The sequence below is a fragment of the Limtongia smithiae genome, assembly GCF_038497785.1.
Source record: "Limtongia smithiae strain NRRL Y-17922 unplaced genomic scaffold V1518scaffold_4, whole genome shotgun sequence".
Taxonomy (NCBI): domain Eukaryota; kingdom Fungi; phylum Ascomycota; class Lipomycetes; order Lipomycetales; family Lipomycetaceae; genus Limtongia; species Limtongia smithiae.
Window position 1 is genome coordinate 1,011,412 of NW_027117625.1, and position 16,145 is coordinate 1,027,556.

The 16,145-nt window shown below is 52.1% G+C and overlaps 8 protein-coding genes and 1 non-coding gene across 9 annotated transcripts; 3 read left to right on the plus strand and 6 right to left on the minus strand.

The window, feature by feature from the left end:
• Positions 1–2,312: 2,312 nt before the first annotated feature.
• On the minus strand, positions 2,313–2,399 carry V1518DRAFT_t24. The gene has a single exon. It is a non-coding gene; the product is annotated as a tRNA-Thr (tRNA).
• A 209-nt stretch (positions 2,400–2,608) lies between these two features.
• V1518DRAFT_415440 (transcription initiation factor TFIID 23-30kDa subunit-domain-containing protein) lies at positions 2,609–4,216 on the plus strand. Its single transcript, XM_066903813.1, has 3 exons — positions 2,609–3,493; positions 3,554–3,618; positions 3,678–4,216. The coding sequence occupies exons 1-3, from the start codon at positions 3,080–3,082 to the stop codon at positions 4,051–4,053; spliced, it is 855 nt and encodes a 284-aa protein (XP_066760453.1). The 5' UTR covers positions 2,609–3,079; the 3' UTR covers positions 4,054–4,216.
• Positions 4,217–4,234: 18 nt separating this feature from the next.
• Positions 4,235–7,498, minus strand: V1518DRAFT_245190 (E1-E2 ATPase-domain-containing protein). The gene is made up of 2 exons (XM_066900984.1): positions 7,178–7,498; positions 4,235–7,114 (listed from the first exon to the last, which is right to left on the minus strand). The coding sequence occupies exons 1-2, from the start codon at positions 7,354–7,356 to the stop codon at positions 4,483–4,485; spliced, it is 2,811 nt and encodes a 936-aa protein (XP_066760454.1). The 5' UTR covers positions 7,357–7,498; the 3' UTR covers positions 4,235–4,482.
• A 770-nt stretch (positions 7,499–8,268) lies between these two features.
• V1518DRAFT_415443 (mitochondrial 37S ribosomal protein uS19m) lies at positions 8,269–9,069 on the minus strand. Its single transcript, XM_066903814.1, has 2 exons — positions 8,921–9,069; positions 8,269–8,827 (listed from the first exon to the last, which is right to left on the minus strand). The coding sequence occupies exons 1-2, from the start codon at positions 8,985–8,987 to the stop codon at positions 8,595–8,597; spliced, it is 300 nt and encodes a 99-aa protein (XP_066760455.1). The 5' UTR covers positions 8,988–9,069; the 3' UTR covers positions 8,269–8,594.
• V1518DRAFT_415446 (uncharacterized protein) lies at positions 8,978–10,333 on the plus strand. The gene is made up of 2 exons (XM_066903815.1): positions 8,978–10,028; positions 10,083–10,333. The coding sequence occupies exons 1-2, from the start codon at positions 9,094–9,096 to the stop codon at positions 10,099–10,101; spliced, it is 954 nt and encodes a 317-aa protein (XP_066760456.1). The 5' UTR covers positions 8,978–9,093; the 3' UTR covers positions 10,102–10,333.
• V1518DRAFT_415447 (uncharacterized protein) lies at positions 10,125–11,068 on the minus strand. The gene is made up of 2 exons (XM_066903816.1): positions 10,929–11,068; positions 10,125–10,821 (listed from the first exon to the last, which is right to left on the minus strand). Exons 1-2 carry the CDS (start codon positions 10,959–10,961, stop codon positions 10,489–10,491), a joined length of 366 nt encoding a protein of 121 aa, XP_066760457.1. The 5' UTR covers positions 10,962–11,068; the 3' UTR covers positions 10,125–10,488.
• A 100-nt stretch (positions 11,069–11,168) lies between these two features.
• Positions 11,169–12,316, minus strand: V1518DRAFT_245341 (uncharacterized protein). Its single transcript, XM_066900985.1, has one exon. It carries the CDS (start codon positions 12,177–12,179, stop codon positions 11,325–11,327), a length of 855 nt encoding a protein of 284 aa, XP_066760458.1. The 5' UTR covers positions 12,180–12,316; the 3' UTR covers positions 11,169–11,324.
• V1518DRAFT_372792 (Smg-4/UPF3 family-domain-containing protein) lies at positions 12,250–13,001 on the minus strand (the record flags this gene model as incomplete). The annotated part of the gene is made up of 3 exons (XM_066901405.1): positions 12,250–12,526; positions 12,583–12,737; positions 12,795–13,001. The coding sequence occupies 3 exons, from the start codon at positions 12,999–13,001 to the stop codon at positions 12,250–12,252; spliced, it is 639 nt and encodes a 212-aa protein (XP_066760459.1).
• A 295-nt stretch (positions 13,002–13,296) lies between these two features.
• Positions 13,297–15,154, plus strand: V1518DRAFT_415453 (Metallo-dependent phosphatase-like protein). The gene is made up of 7 exons (XM_066903817.1): positions 13,297–13,683; positions 13,774–13,816; positions 13,887–14,037; positions 14,099–14,166; positions 14,220–14,293; positions 14,344–14,633; positions 14,688–15,154. The coding sequence occupies exons 1-7, from the start codon at positions 13,575–13,577 to the stop codon at positions 14,943–14,945; spliced, it is 993 nt and encodes a 330-aa protein (XP_066760460.1). The 5' UTR covers positions 13,297–13,574; the 3' UTR covers positions 14,946–15,154.
• The last annotated feature ends 991 nt before the right edge of the window (positions 15,155–16,145 follow it).

Here is a 16,145-nt window from a genome sequence, read left to right on the forward strand (position 1 = left end):
CACTCTACTCCTGACACTTCATGGTGGAAGAGTCTACAAGTGCAGCTCTGCTGGAACCGATCCAATAATGCTGTGTAAGTCGCCGACGTCTGTTCTTAGTCGCGAGAAATTCAACATTACTGGAAATTTGTAGCTCATACTACGAATTAACAGGCGAACGGCGTTCAGGGTTAATGATGGCTTCCACCACGGGTATTGGCCCACTCGTCACTGCACATGGACACAACGACTTCATTGCATGGAAACATGCTACATTAACCCAAATCAGCTTCAGGATATACTTTGCTCCACATATTCAAAAGTCTCTATTGTAGCTAGCCAATCATAATTGCGAAATTAGATCCATTTCTTTCCACGAACCTCTCTCAGTTCCGCCAAATATTACTTAAGTTTGCGTGCCTAAAACTTGGATAGAGCTAGCTCCTTTTCTTGGTCTCATATTGGCTGACATCATGGGCTGGCTTCGCAGTGGTTCATCGTCGCCATTGCACACTTCTAAAGATTCAAGAATACCTCATTTGATGTTGTGCTATTTGGCAAACCAGCGCTCCCCGCACTCTGGCGTCTTGACATTTTTTGCATGTAACAACGCCTGCGGCTACCGCCGGTTGTCACATGATTCTCGATGAAACTACCTCCTGAAATTCATTCATCAGACGGCATCTCCCGCTGGAATTATCGCTTTGGGGGTTGCATAGGCCCATCGGGCATTCGAAGCCCTCTTGCTAGCGGGTGAATGCAGTGCGCGAGACATCGACCAATTTCGCAACAGATAGTCGACTATGCGGGCCCAATGTTTATAATGTCCGCGCTGATCGCTGATATGCCCGTTTTTTGGTTTTGAACATAGCTACCAATTATTTACATTTGCAATCGGACTGATACTGATTCCGCCGAATATCGACTTCTCGTAGTCGTCTGATCTCGAAATTGACTTAAATCACATGTGCGACCATCGACCAAACATACGCACATCGAGACATCACAGCTCCGCCCATTAAGAGTGGTTGGCCGCTGCTTGCTGACCGACACCACAACATACGAAGAATCCGAAGCGCACGAGTTTCTGCTGTTTTCGCTGCGAATTCTAATCATTTGCGGGCTTGACGACCACGCAACGACGGCGCAGCACTAACTTGGACTTGTGTCCCAGACCAGCTTCTTGAAAGCTATTGGTACCAAATCCTTTATGATACTGTTGCTTGCATCTTTTATTCTCTCTATATCAGACTACATCAGACTCTAATCTTAAGAAACTTGCAGGATCAGCTGCTCTATACTGTTGGACTCTACTTGCATAGAAATACCTTGACTGCTCTGTCCACCAACTGCTTATTACGTACCTCCATTATTTCGAGCTCTAGATGCCAAGTCTCACCAACCTATTCGACCGCACTGATAAATGCGAAGACTCCCCTCTTGACAAACACAATCACTTAAATGGATATTGTCAACTAGAGGAATTAGAGGAGCCGGATGCACACAACACATTACATGCCTTCATATGTCGTCACTTCACTTTCAGGTCCAAGACGAGCCGGGCAAGATCTGGCAGCCACGTACTGGACAGCAGCAGGCGCAAACTATTTCTTAAATCGACGTGGCAGCGCACTGCACGCACTGCACGTAAGGCAATGAAGCTGGTCCAATCGCATCGGTACATAGTAAACTCCACACAAAATCAGAGCACTGCAGAAGTACCGTGTTCTAGATTTTCTTGGAAGCCAGCGTCTCGTCGGTACAGAGGTCGTTAGACGAGACTCTAAGACCGTAATTAGGAAACACTGGATCGAAGCGAAAACCGAAAAAAGGAAGGGCTCTATCATTGCTTTTATTTATTATAGGCTTTTGCTTTGCATAACAGCAATCTTGTATTATTGTTCAAGAGTCATTCAATCGGCTCTGTAAGCGTACCTGCCAGATTTGTTCACCATAAATTAATCGGCGCGTATACATCTCTCCGCAACGCTAGCGCACTAATCCGATCACATCACTCATGTCGTCTGTATAGCGCGAATTGTACACCATCTGAGCATTTAATAGTTGTGCGCGTATAGCTAGACGAACGAGTCTAATTAATCCAGTATTATGACTGAAGTTTGAAATTATACACTTGACATGCTTTGTTAGTATCTGGTCTATCTCTCTCGTCAACCCACGTACACTTTTCTCTCCCAAGCCAGAACTGTCTCAATCTTTGTCCTCCAGTTTAGAAATGAATCACGATAGTCAAGACAGAAATCTGCAAGTTCTCTAAACCATGCCGCAAAAAAAAATTAGCGTGCTAATAGAAACTTTGCAAAAATGAAGAGTGCCCCCTGTCGGAGTTGAACCGACGATCGCTGCATGTTTCGTAATTTAATACGAGTGCAGCGCCTTACCAACTTGGCCAAAGAGGCTTACTCTGTCCAACCACAGCTATCAGTTTAACATCCTACTAGCTAAGTGAGTAAACAAGCTGCATTTTTTCTATTTAGTTGGTAGTTTAATATCTTCTGGCCTTGAATAACATTATTTTATTAGCGAAGTTTACCATTTTTTCAGAAAAACAAATAGCGTAATTATCGTTTCAAGATCATTGAGTTGAGACCGCGTGTCAGACCGGTGAGCTGATAGCACTACGGCATCTACCCCGGAACGCATTAAACAAATTTTGAAGCACTTGGTTTAGAGACCTAAAGACAAAAATTACCTGAAATTAATCCCAGTTGATCTTCAATTAAAGAGAGCGCGCTCCTCGGAGGTTTCGTTGAAAGTGGTGAACCGCTCTATGCTCGTTCGATGCCGAACAGTTTACCAAATATCGAAAAGACGCATGAGCAGCGACAACGGCCAGATCTTCATCCTTCTTGTGACGACGATCACAGGAGCAAACGGCACAGAACGAAAACAAATTTCAGAGTATTCATACGACAAATCACCAAGCTGCGAGAGTTCTTCTGTCTTGTGCCGTGAGAAGCCGTATTGCGTTCCGTAGGAGCCTTGGAGGAGTCGGCATCACAAATACCCCACATTTTTATCTACCCACGCGCGGTGGGTTCTATACCCTAGGAGATTGTCATATAGGAAACAGACAATTATGGTATCTACGTCGCCAACTACAGAGCTAGCAGCGACTTCGCCGATGGAGATTGATCCAGAAGACCACTCATCGGTGCCGCCGGCTGAGACAGTTACAATGGAGGAGGGCCACGAACAAGACAACGACGATTTCACCGGCATCTCTGCGAAGGAAAGTACAGACGACACCAAACAGCCGGATGACGTGCACACGCAAGAAGGCGAAGTCGCGGGCGATGGTGCTATGTATAATGATATCGACGAAGACATGGCGGGGCTGAATGACGAGGAGGACGTGTTCGAGGATATCGATGCCGCGGGATTGGAGATCCCAGTAGATTCTGGAGTTGCAACTGGCGTGCAGAATCTTGGAGCCAGACGTGATAAGACGCTGAAGGAATTCTTGGGCATGATGGAGGAGTTCGCTCCGATTGTAAGTTGCTGCTCTTCTGTTGCTGTATAGGCACACGACTAACTGTTTGACGTTTTACAGATCCCCGACGCGGTCACAGACTATTATCTAATGAAGGCTGGCTTTGAATCCTCTGACATCCGGATGTATGCTCATCTCCATCACCTCTACCTCTCCTTTCTCATACTGATCTCTTACTCTTCAGAAAGCGCCTTCTCGCCCTGGCGACCCAGAAATTCATCGCCGACATCGCCACAGATGCATATCAATACTCCCGCATTCGCTCTGCCTGGTCTGCCTCTTCCACCAACGCAAATCCCTCTGCCGCGCCTGGCCAGTTCCGACCCGGCGGCATGGCTCCCCCCCGTCCCGCCGCTAGCGGCGGTTCTGGCAACGCAGCAGGCGCTTCCGGCACCGCATCCGGAAGCGGCGCGACCGCTCCCAGCGGTGGTGGTGGTGGTGGTGGTGGTGGCAGCGGCGGAGGCTCCAGTTCTGGAAAGGTCGTGCTTACCATGGACGATCTAGCAAGCGCGTTGTCGGAATACGGAGTGAACGTCCATCGTCCAGAGTTCTATCGGTAGCGGATTCATGTTTTTACGTTTGCCTTTGTTTCTCAGTGTAGTATAACAATATAGTAACCTGCAGTTATTAATTATTTTAATGTCTTTGCATAAATACGAGATTTACTACTTCCTGCCATTAAACATCTAACTTACCAAACAAGTACAATTCATCTCACTACCAACCCTCCATGCTTTAAAGTGATATAATACGAATCAACAGGCAAGTCAAAACAAATGATATGATACAAGCTCCAAAAATAAGAACACAAATATATAAACCGATAATGAGCGTGTCAACACAATATGTTATGGTGTAGTTAGTTGGGGGTAAAGAACGTGGGTGATAAAAACGATCAAAGTAAAACTGAAAATGCCGACGAGAGAAAAAATGCATCTTTTGGCTTCAAAGAGCGGGAACCGGTCGCGAAATTAAAAACAGGAGAAAAGTTAAACAGAATCGGAACTGTTCAGCTGAGCATAGCTGTTGCCGCCCCGGCTGATGCCCAGTCTGCGGCCGAGCGCAGACCATATGCTCTTCGAGCCATACTTAGTGCCAAACGGGTTAATATCTAGACGACCCTCGGCAGTGGACCAGTACGGTCGCTTCCAGCGCTTAAGCATGAGCGACGAGACGACGACACTGACTGAACTCATGGCCATCGCGGCGCCAGCAGCCATTGGTGGGAGAGACAAACCCCACGGAACGAAGATGCCCATAGCGAAAGGGATCATTGCCATGTTGTAGACACTAGCCCAGATCAGGTTGGCCTTGATACGGCCGAAGATCGACTGGCACAGAGCGAGAGACACGGCGACATCCATAAGTAAAGTGTCGCGACGCATGAGCACGATACCAGCAGCCTCGATGGCAACATCGGTACCAGTAGCCATGGCGATACCAATATCAGCCGACGCAAGTGCAGGAGAGTCATTGATACCATCGCCAACCATAGCAACGGCGCCGCCTTCAGGCTGTTCGCGTTGCATCTTGTGAACCACCTCTTGTTTCTGTGCAGGTAGGACACCAGCCCAAACTTCTTCATCAGGAATACCGATTTCCCTGGCGACACGGAGGGCGGGGGCACGCTGGTCACCGGTCAACATAGCGACGGCAATACCCATCCGCTGGAGAGCGAGAATCGTTCCCCGAGCTTCGCTGCGAACAATATCATCAATAAACATGGTTCCTGCAAAGGCACCATCAATACCAACAAAAATCTGAAGAGACGTGGCAGCCTCGGCGCTGCGCAGAACTGAAGCTGGCAGAGCGACGTTACACTCCTTCATGAAATTCAAATTGCCGACAGCCATGGCATATTTGCCCTCGCCATTCTGCACAATACCACGAACACCGCGGCCCATGACAACCTCGAAGTTGATAACATGGTGAGCATCTCTAGCCGGAGCGTTAGCACCTTCGACCTCGCTCTTGGAGTCCATAGACGCGCGAAGCCAGAGATCTGCCTCTGCAACAGCGGCCCGGCCAATGGGATGCTCGGAACCGATCTCGACAGCGCGGATAAGGTGCCACCACAGCTCCTGCTTCTCGCCAGTGGCATCCCACTCGGGCGTTCTGTATGAAGAAATAACCGACATCTTTCCGAGAGTCAAGGTACCGGTCTTGTCGAAGATGACTTTAGTAACGTGGGTGGCACGCTCCAAAACGGCACCGCCCTTGATAAGAATACCATTTTGAGCGCCAATACCGGTGCCGACCATGACGGCAGTCGGGGTACTGAGGCCAAGAGCACATGGGCATGCAACGACAATGACGGAAATGCAGAGCTTCAGACACACAATGAATTTTCCCTCCGAGGTATTGAAAATGGCCGGAGGGTTCTTCATGGCGTGAGAAACAATCATCCAGACGAAGAAGGTGAGAACGGCGAGCGACAAAACGATAGGCACGAACTTGCCAGCAACGACATCAGCAAATCGCTGGATGGGTGCATGCGTGGTCTGTGCATCCTGGACTAAATTGACGATCTGCGAGAGCTGAGTATCCTTGCCGGACTTCTTGACACGCACATCGAGCTTGCCAACTCCATTGATGGTACCGCCAATGACGCTGCTGCCGACAGTCTTCTCCACAGGCATAGGCTCACCGGTGACAAGAGACTCGTCCATATAGGATTCGCCAGCAACGACGACGCCGTCAGCAGGAGCTCTAGCACCAGGACGGAGGATGACAATGTCGCCCACCTGAATGAGCTCAGAGGGGATATCGCGCTCAGCAGGGTTGACGGAGACATTGGCCGGGTCGACGTAGATAGTAGCGGTAGTCGGCGCGAGGGAAATTAGGCGCGAGAGTGCCGCCGAAGTCTGGCCCTTGGCCTTGTTCTCGAGGTACTTTCCGTAGGTGATATAGGCGATGATCATAGCGGAGGTCTCGAAGATAGTGTTCGGTGGTTTCATGGAGTGGTGCATGATCGATGCACCCATAACAAAGCATGAAAATACGAAAGCAGTGAGCGTAGAGATCGAGACGAGAACGTCCATGGTAGGCGCGTTGTGCTTGAGTGATCGGAAGGCGGCAACATGGAATCTGCGGCCGATGACAAAGACGATAGGAACGGTTAGAATGAGGGAAAGCAGTTCACGCAGATGAAGACCAGGAACGAAGATTCTGACGGCAGTGAAGTCGCCACAAATGTCCTCGACCAGCATTGGGATAACCATGTTGATGAGTAGAACGGGGACAGCGAGACAGGTAGCCTGGATGGCTGCACGGCGCCACGCCTTCACGTCTTTTGTCCGCGCAAGAGACTCTAACTGCATGTTGCTATTTGTGTTATCGGAGAGGAGGGCGTCGAAGCCGGTCTCAGTAATGGCGTCGATAATTGTGCGGATGCCAACCTGGTCGGGACGGTAGGTAACTTTGGCCTCCTCGGTCGCGAGAGCAACAACAGCCTCGATGACACCTGGGATAGCACGAAGGGTGCCCTCGACCGCGTTCGTGCAGCTCGAGCAGGTCATGCCGTAGACTTTGATGAACGAAATCTCAATAGGAGTTTCAGTGGAGACAGCCTCGCTAGTTTGTGTGGAGAGAATTTGCGCATCGAAGCCACAGTCATCAATGCTGGATTACGAACGAGTCTTTTGTCAGCGGCAAGAACACATAAGCAGCAAAACGGAAACTCACACTTCCCGGATGGCCTCAGAGGATATGATGGCCTCGGCGTGGACGACTGAGGCGCGCTCGGTGACGAGAGAGACGGCGATAGACTGGACGCCGGGCAAATTAGAGACGGCGTTCTCGATGGCGGAGGTGCAGGCGCCGCAGGTCATGCCCTGGATGGATAAGAGCGTAGTCGCAGTCATCGCGGGGAACAGCAGCCGACGGCGACGAGAATGGCTCGGGGGAGGAGGCGAGGAGGCAGAGAGAGGCAGTTAAGCGGCACGCAGGACACAAGAGCACTGTTGTGGGAAGACTCGGAAGTGGGATGAAGTGATTCTGGTTCGTGTGTGGCGCTGGCGGTCAATCTGATAAGCCGCGCGGCGTTGCACCTGAGGTGCGATCCGCACCGCGCCTGCGTACTTGCGCCGTACCACAGCCTGGCCGAGGCCAGCCCACACGAATACGGTGTCGCTCCGAGCTTCACGCCTGCACTGCCCGCTGCGGTCCCTGCTCCGTGCTCCCGGGTGGGCAGGTCCCCTCCTCGTAGACTGTGCTGCCCGCTCCGCGCTGCCCGCGCGGGCTACACGCGAACTGCTGCGGATCCTGGCGCCTGGCAGCGGCAGCGAGGGTAAACCGAGACTGCACCGCCATGCGGTGCATCACGTAGTCGCCGTTTCCGGCGGCACTGTTGTGTTGCCCTTCTCTCTTTGGGCGCTGTTGACGGTTGGCCTGAGTCAATTCTGCGTGTGGCGTCCAGGGTGTTCCGAGAGTCACGTGACTGAGCCGCGCTCGTGTCTAGAGTTTATCAAATACGAGACGCCGCACGTGACTGTCAGCGCACACGTGTCTCAGGTATAGCGCGGCTGTGGCGTCGCCGTCTGGACCAGACTCTAGCGCCTCGGATTCCGTGCAGACTCGCTCGGGTTCGTATCACGGGCACGCGCAGCGCAGCATGCAATCGGTCGTTGTCCTAGACACCCGTACGCAAGTTTCTGAACTGGCCCGCCTTGACTCAACTCTGAGTCCGTGACGGTCTTCGCTGCGCTGGCTGACCTGGCTGACTATGCGCCTGTTACTCTAGGCTGCTTATGCAGCTCGTTGCGGCTTATGCAGCTCGTTGCGTGAGACGGCCGCTCCGCGCAAGAACAGCATCCGAGACCGTGTTCTCCATTCTGTAACAAAAGCATGATCTGATTGAGGAAGCCGACTACTTGTTCTTGCATGTTTGTGATACAGCTGGCAACGACCTTCACTGGCATCAGTTCATGAAGTAATTCACCCTTCTCTCAGCATGCACGCATGCCTCACTGCAACTGTCGCCAGTCTGTACAGCAGTTGTCGTTCTATGTAAAATCCCATGCGCTCAGTGCACCTCCTCTCCGTTGGTTATAGTATATACATATTTACACCACCCATAAATAACAATGCACTTGTCTGTATCTCAACGCCGGAACTCCCCCTTGAACGAGAATCGCTTGCGCGTTGGCACAAACTCGCCGAGCTTGTACCCGACCATCTCCTCGGTGACTTTGAATGAGAAGAACTCAAGTCCGTTGTGCACCTGGAACGTGAGCCCGACGAAGGACGGCAAGATCGTACATGACCGCGCGGTGGTTTGGATTGGCGTGTTGCTCTGTTTTGCTTGTGTGATCGGTAGCGGAACAACATATGGGCCTATTGCAGCAATAATGTTAGGAGCAAGAACGACAAGTTGCAGAGCAATGCAAACGGGATTGACATCCCGCATCATAGCCTGCGCGAACTCACCCTTCCACGCAGCCCGCTTCAACAGCACCGGCGTTCGCCGCATTGACAAAACAGGCGCCGGCCGCATCTTTCGTCGACGTCGGATATTTGCTTTGCAGTCGAATGCTTTGGCCGCCGTGAACAAGGCTGCCGACGGTTGTCGGAGTGTGCGCGCCGTTCACGAAAATTTCAAGATGCAGCTGGGTACGGGCCTGGTGACGTCACGTGCGTCTCCCCGCTGCATGTACCTCGCTCTAACGTCACCGAACAACGAAATCGAGGTGCTCGGCCACGACGCACGCATCATGGAGCCAGTGGCAACTGAACAGCCGCAGCATGGTCCGCAACACCCGCTATATACGCTGCTGCCGCTTGTGAACTCCGCCTCTGCAGCTGCTGATCTGATCGTGCGCGCGACCTCCACCCCCGACCTGTTCACATTCGCATATCTCTTACACGCGCCAGCCATCGTACAGCACCTTGATTCAGCGCCAGACAAGCAGCAGTATATGCGATTGCTGCGGATATTTGCGTCAGGAACGTGGAAGGACTATGTCGCTGACGCAGCGTCGCTGCCGCCTCTGAGCGAAGCGCAGACGACCAAGCTCAAACAGCTATCACTCGTGTCTCTCGCCAGTAAATCGCACACCCTCGCATACGCGCGACTGCTAGACGACCTCGCACTTTCCGACACGCGTGCACTTGCATCTCTCGTCGTGTCGTGCATCTACGCAAACCTTATCGCAGCTACCCTAGACACGCGGCAGCAGCTCGTACATGTCTCCGCCGTCATCGCGGGCCGCGACATAGTGGACACAAGCGATGTTGCGCGCCTGCGCAGCGTCATTGATACATGGTCGGCGCGGTGCGAGGCCACTATCAAAGCACTCACCGCCGAAGCGCAGACGGTTCGCCGCGCGGCGCTAAAAGAGAGCAAAGATGTCCGCGAGTACAACCGGACCGTTGACGCGATCAACAAGCAGATCCGACGACCACTCACCAAAGACACAAAGGACATCAGCAGCGGCGGCATACCCGTTTCAGTTGAAGATGCGACTCCGAGTGACGTGATGGAGGTCGACGACGAAAGTCCAAGGAGTGATACTAGCGCATCCACCAAGAAGAGAAAGTATGTGCTTGAGGTAGATCTGGATTCACAGCTACAAAGTACTAACTGAAACAGACAGGGAATACGATCATAGGGTCGAGCAAGGTCGACAGCACCTAGTGATCAATCCCCCTAAGTCCGGCTACTATGGATGCCATTATTAACTATGCGAACGATCATATAACAAAGACCCAGCATGATATAGTACACCAACTCGATGACAAGGACTCGTGTTCTCTCTGTGGTGGTGAAGGTGGCTGTGGCGGGGGATACAAATAAAAGTACAGTACAAAGTCCAACACATGAATCCATTCATACAAATAAACAGTTAAAAAAGAAAACCGAACTTGAAACCAAACAAAACAATGGCGAAATTGCAGCAAGATTTATTTTCCTCAGGTTTGTCGACCGAGTTAGGCACACCCCAGGGGACGGTGCATGATAAGGTGGCGTACAATGAAGCGAATTGAACACGCCTCGCTTAGCAGAGCGCATCGAGCGCGCAGCACACACAGAGCGCGGCGCAGCAGCCCATCAGACAATCGTCATTGTTGGACTTTTGCTGCTGCTGCTGGACGTAGATAGGCTGCTGCTGTGGCGGGTATCCCCCCTGCTGCGGATAGCCTTGAGGCGGATAGCCTTGCTGTGGGTAGCCTTGTGGCGGGTAGCCCTGCTGTGGGTAGCCCTGCTGCGGGTAGCCTTGCTGCGGATAGCCCTGGCCGTACGCCGGTTGGGGTTGCTGAGGATACTGGTTGAATCCCCGGTCAGCATCTTGGGGGGGTGGCGGGCCAGAAGGCGGAGCGTAGTAGTTGTCCTGTAGAGATCAGTCAGCATGCGGCAGGTGAGTGCGGAGAGAGAACAATGGGCTGCTGGCGATAGATGTCGCCAGCAGCCGTCATGCACAATCAGCGCGGTACTTACGGGCTTCTGGTTGTGGTACTCCGCGGCGGACATGGTTGCGGTGGTGCAGTAAGCTGGGGAGGAGGAGTGTGGGGCGGGTTATGAGAACTTGATGGCGCAGAGTGGACAGAACCGCGCGATATATCGCAGCGCGGTCACGGTCGCGGCTGTGCTCTACGGGCCTCTTTGGCTGTGTTCCTGCGTGCTCGTGCGGCTTGGCCGCGCCAAGCCGCAGTGCAACGCGTCCTCCTACGATCAAAATAGTAGGCATGATCTCATCTCCTCCGCCACTCTTCCCACAACCATATTATACTGTATGCCATACCCTTGCTTTATCCGCCGGCACTGCCTGCAGCTACACCCGCTCTTCCCACCGCATCCACTGGCCGCCAAAGTCAGCCATTGGCCCGAGACTCTCTAGCTTGGTTGCGTCTGCCCAGCGGCGTTGCTGTTCTGATGTGGCCTGTTGCGACCACGGCCGGCCCCCCCACCACCGCCCCCCCCCTCACCAACGCGCCGCGGCCTCTGGTCTCCGCCGCCATTACTACCTCCTCCTCCTCCACCTCGCCCTTCTGAATTTGTCCTGGACTCACGCTCGCCGGCATCTCCACCGCCGCCTCGGCGATGCCGCTGCCGCTGACTTCGCGAGCCAGTGTGGGGACCTGCCTCTCGCACATTCCCCGACTGCGTCGACTCGGTCGCCGTTGCCGGTTTTTCCTCGCGCTGCCGATTCCCCAGCGCAATCTTGGGCTTCTGAGTTGGTGGAGCTACCGGCGCGGTATCTGCTCCCTGCGGTGTCTGCTGCGTCCGAGTTGACGTTCCTGTGTCTGTTCCCGCTGGCGTGGGCGTGCGTAGTATTCCTGACTGTGCCGCCCTTTTTTTCCTCTCACGTCCACTGCTTCTGTGTCGCGATCTATCGCTTCCGCGACTAAGAGAGCGCTGAGAAGATTCGTTTTGTGACCCTGGCATCGCTGCAGAAGCCGTGCCGCTTGAACCACCGGCAGCATTTCCCGTAGCAGTCGAGTTGCCTGCTTCATCCACATGTGCAGGCATTGTAGAATTCGATGCAGATTTGTGTCCATCTCCATGCTTCCGCTCCTTCCGCTTCTTCTTCTCGCCGTGTTCCTTCTTGACCTGATCCTTCTTTGCGTTTGCATCGATCTTTGCCTTGTCCTTGGTCGTAGTACCATTCGCTGCGCCGTACTTCTTCTGCTTCACGCTACGGAGGTAATCAATCAGAGGCGTTGTGGTGGTCTCATGTTTCTTGTCCATTCCTCCTGGAACTGGAATCGGTGCAGCAGCCGGCGGCGGCGCCTTCAGTGATTCGACAAATTGTAAGAACTCAGGGTCTTTCACTACACGTCAGCACGAACTGTCCGATTCCAATATTCTCACCCAGTTCACACTTCTTACCATTATCAATTGTGCCTTGCCGTGGATCTGCTCGAGCCCTCTGCTTCGGCGCTTTGTCAAATGGGGCAAACTCGATCTGCATCGCGCTCTCGTTGCCTTTACTGTCCTTGAGCGTCCGGCCCGCAAATGTCTTGTTAAACGCTACTAGTGCGTCAAGAGATTTAAACTTGGCGTACGCCCGTGAGAACGTCACTGGAGTAGATTTGCTTCACACTTGCTGTCAGTCGTGTTGCCCTTTGAAACTCAACCGAACAAAATATACCTTTTGTGGATCTTTCCTGGGACAAAGTATGTCCATTCTACCATCTCGGGGTTGATGAATTGAGACGTCAGAGATTGAAACTCCTCTTCTGTGTATAGCGGTGGCAATCGTCGAATCACAAATTTGGTCTTCACCTGGGAGCCGGAACTTTGTGCCTGTTGTTGCTGCTGCTGCTGCTGCTGTCTTTGATCTGCGCCTTTGTTGACTTCTACTCTCGGATGCTGTTGTTGTTGCTGCTGTGCTATTTGAGGGCCACTTCTGCGCCTCGATCGCGAGTCATTCGACCGAGCTGATCTATCTGCTGTGGGTGCCTCTGCAGACGTCGTCGAGTCTTGCGATGGCCTCGCTGCGTGAGGCTGCTGCTCAATTATTCCCGCCGGCCGCGGCCGCGCAATCAGTACCTTCTTTCCTGTGCTCATTGGCGCGTCTCGGCTATCCATGGTGTTGTTGTCGTGCAGCTGCGTGCTGGAAGAGCCAGTGAAGTTTATGTAAGCCTTCGCGCGATACTGCACTCCATGGCCCGCCGTGTTCTGTGCTCGTGCAGATGAGCCTTGTCCCTGAACCTCGCAGTGGTACTTTCACCTGGTTCGCGGTTAGTATGCATGCACAAGACATACAGAGAGTGTAGGCACAACCGTTCCACTGTGTTTCGCGTCGTCGCAGCGCGCCGTCTTCGCTCGCTTCGCGCTGTTGCTGACAGGACCGAGGGTTCCGTGGTACCTTGCAGCGTGCTCGATCTGGTCTGCGCCGCTGCGACTCGACAACGGACCATACGCTTCCCTCGATTACTTCTCCTCATCTCATGCGCCCTCTGTCGACTTGAAGTCGCGTGATCTGGTTGTGAACGGCTCATTGCGCTGTATATTGACTGTGCCCGTGTTTAGCTCACCGTCATCCTCCTGTTCCCCCGTTTCTCCTCATTCTCCGTGTAGGATCTTCCACCTACTCCCGCAGGTTGTCAGCATCCTTCCATACACATACACACGGCAGCTATGGCTCGAGGTCCCGATGAGTGGCTGGAAATCACCAGGAAGTGCGAGTATCTTCCCGAGAACGAAATGAAGCAGCTCTGCGAAATGGTCAAGGAGCTGCTCATGGAAGGCATGTCTTTCTGTGGAACTCGCATATATGCACCTTATGCCGTGCTGCTCGATCACCATCGTGACTCAACTGACACGGATTGATACTTAGAGTCAAATGTACAGCCTGTCAGGACTCCGGTAACTGTTTGCGGGTATGTTTTGCTTGTAACTTTGTCTCCGGCGGCTGCCTCTACCGGAAATTACTAACTTGCTCGCGTGCAGTGGTACGAGTCTCTCACACCTTTTTCTCCTGATGCGAATCACTGTGTCTTATATTTCCATCCTTACAGATATTCATGGGCAGTTCCATGATCTTCTGGAGCTATTCCGCGTTGGAGGCGGTATGCCTGACAGTGTCAACTACATCTTTTTGGTAATTACGTCATATTCACTTCGCCTCCTTCAATTATCCTAACGGTGATCGTGATTTGCAGGGCGATTTTGTCGACCGAGGGTATTTTAGCTTGGAGACATTCACGCTTTTAATGTGCTTGAAGGCAAAGTATGTGTTCCCGTTTAGTAGTCCCGCTGGCCGCAGTACTAATGATGGCATAGATATCCACAACGACTTACCCTTGTCCGTGGCAATCACGAATCGAGGCAAATCACTCAGGTTTATGGATTCTATGGTAAGTATATCGTGTATATTTTAAAGCGATACGGTCTAACTCTCCGTCAGCTGAATGCCACAACAAGTACGGCAGTGCCAGCGTGTGGCAGTACTGCTGTCAAGTTTTTGATTTTCTGGCCCTTGCCGCCATTATCGATGGGCAGATTCTCTGTGTGCATGGCGGCTTGAGTCCCGAGATCCGCACTCTTGACCAGATCCGCGTCGTCGCGCGTGCGCAAGAGATCCCGCAGGAGGGAGCGTTTTGTGATCTTGTCTGGTCTGACCCTGACGATGTCGATACCTGGGGAGTTTCGCCGCGTGGTGCTGGCTGGATTTTCGGAGCGAAGGTTGCTGCGGAGGTATGCTATTTGCAGTAGGGTTGTTGTGAAAGTTTGGTTATCTAACGTTTCTAGTTCAACCATGTAAACGGCCTGCAATTAGTCGCACGAGCACACCAGCTTGTTCAAGAAGGATTCAAGTACCATTTCGAGGAGAAGAGTGTCGTGACGGTTTGGTCGGCGCCAAACTACTGCTACCGATGCGGCAACGTCGCGAGTATCATGCGCCTTAAGGACACCGATCTTAAGCCGGAGTTTGTGATTTTCAATGCTGTTGACGACGACACGAGACTTATGCCACAGCGGAATCAACGATCAGAGTATTTCTTGTAACGAAAGGCTCTGACGGTATACACGAGCTCAGGAGGATGTAATCATACGTATTGGGATTTGGTGGCTATAATTTGGTGACGGTTTTTCTGTATATTTGTAGTTTGTTGGTGTAAATTTTCTCAGTGTTTTTAGAACTTGATACAGCGTAACTAATCATGATAAATTATCGCACGGCACGGGGCAAGAATACAAATCTCTGGATATTTAATGATACTTGCTCTGGCAGGATATGAACTGTTAAAAGCTGAGGACCGTGAATTGTTCTAATCATGTTTTGATCTTGTGGAACGTTGTGTGTCTAAAGTATCTCTCGTTATGGCACTACTATTGTTACTTGACGGCGTTGACCTCAAGAAAAGCGATGTATGTACATCTCTTACCACCACCCAATTTCAAGCTGAGCTTGGCCGGAGCGTCAATACGGACTGAACAAGGATCCTCGTCGCTGTCGAGCTTAAGGAAACTATAGCCCAAAAGTCGATTGACTCATTCTAATCTGTTACAGCTGAAACTACAACTATGAAGGAAACAGCAGCTAGAAGGGCTCCAAAGCCGATGGGGTGTCGGCGTGAGTTGGCTCGGCGATGAGGAATTGGAGTTGGAAAGTCTAGTGTCGCAGCGGACGCGGATTAAGGCATAAATAGCAGAAAAAAGGAGGACATATGGTGGGTAGATGATGTTAGGGCATGTGATGTTAGGGGCAGGTGCTAGTAGTAACTCGCCGGATGCACGGCTGCGTGATTGTGACGGCGGGGGCGACGAGAGTGACATGGTCTCGATAATCGCGCTCGGAGCAGAGGGGGGACTTGGAACGAAGAAAGGCCTGAACACATGGAACAAGTCGAGGGACGTCATAGGCGCAGAGGAGATTTGAAGATGAAGAGAAAGGACAGAAGAAAACAGAGCGGCGACAGAAAAACGACTGAGTATTGACAATATGGCGGCGGCGGTCGGTCAGAATTTCGCTTGCAAAATGGGCTATATTGTTGCTGCGAGCGCTGACTAGAGACTGGTGGGATCAGAATGCGTCGGAAACTCCAGACAACGCAATATGTATCGGCCGTGATATCATGTGGTCATATGGTAATTAGCCGCGCGTATTTTTTGAGAAATTCTAGTGATTCGTTGAGGTATGAGATACTTCGACACCAATACAAGCGACACGCGTTTTGTGTGCCGTGCACGAGACTAAGCCGCACA

Coding starts and splice junctions, on each gene's coding strand:
- V1518DRAFT_415453 (XM_066903817.1), top strand. CDS start 13,575: ATGGCTCGAGGTCCCGATGAGTGGCTGGAAATCACCAGGAAGTGCGAG. Junction 13,817..13,886: donor ACTCCGGTAACTGTTTGCGG/GTATGTTTTGCT, acceptor GCTCGCGTGCAG/TGGTACGAGTCTCTCACACC. Junction 14,038..14,098: donor GTGTCAACTACATCTTTTTG/GTAATTACGTCA, acceptor CGTGATTTGCAG/GGCGATTTTGTCGACCGAGG.
- V1518DRAFT_415443 (XM_066903814.1), bottom strand. CDS start 8,987: ATGCGGCCGGCGCCTGTTTTGTCAATGCGGCGAACGCCGGTGCTGTTG. Junction 8,828..8,920: donor GAAGCGGGCTGCGTGGAAGG/GTGAGTTCGCGC, acceptor TTGCTGCAATAG/GCCCATATGTTGTTCCGCTA.
- V1518DRAFT_415447 (XM_066903816.1), bottom strand. CDS start 10,961: ATGTCCGCCGCGGAGTACCACAACCAGAAGCCC. Junction 10,822..10,928: donor AGTACCACAACCAGAAGCCC/GTAAGTACCGCG, acceptor TGATCTCTACAG/GACAACTACTACGCTCCGCC.
- V1518DRAFT_245190 (XM_066900984.1), bottom strand. CDS start 7,356: ATGACTGCGACTACGCTCTTATCCATCCAGGGCATGACCTGCGGCGCC. Junction 7,115..7,177: donor TCTGAGGCCATCCGGGAAGT/GTGAGTTTCCGT, acceptor TTCGTAATCCAG/CATTGATGACTGTGGCTTCG.
- V1518DRAFT_415440 (XM_066903813.1), top strand. CDS start 3,080: ATGGTATCTACGTCGCCAACTACAGAGCTAGCAGCGACTTCGCCGATG. Junction 3,494..3,553: donor TGGAGGAGTTCGCTCCGATT/GTAAGTTGCTGC, acceptor GACGTTTTACAG/ATCCCCGACGCGGTCACAGA. Junction 3,619..3,677: donor GAATCCTCTGACATCCGGAT/GTATGCTCATCT, acceptor CTTACTCTTCAG/AAAGCGCCTTCTCGCCCTGG.
- V1518DRAFT_415446 (XM_066903815.1), top strand. CDS start 9,094: ATGCAGCTGGGTACGGGCCTGGTGACGTCACGTGCGTCTCCCCGCTGC.
- V1518DRAFT_245341 (XM_066900985.1), bottom strand. CDS start 12,179: ATGGACAAGAAACATGAGACCACCACAACGCCTCTGATTGATTACCTC.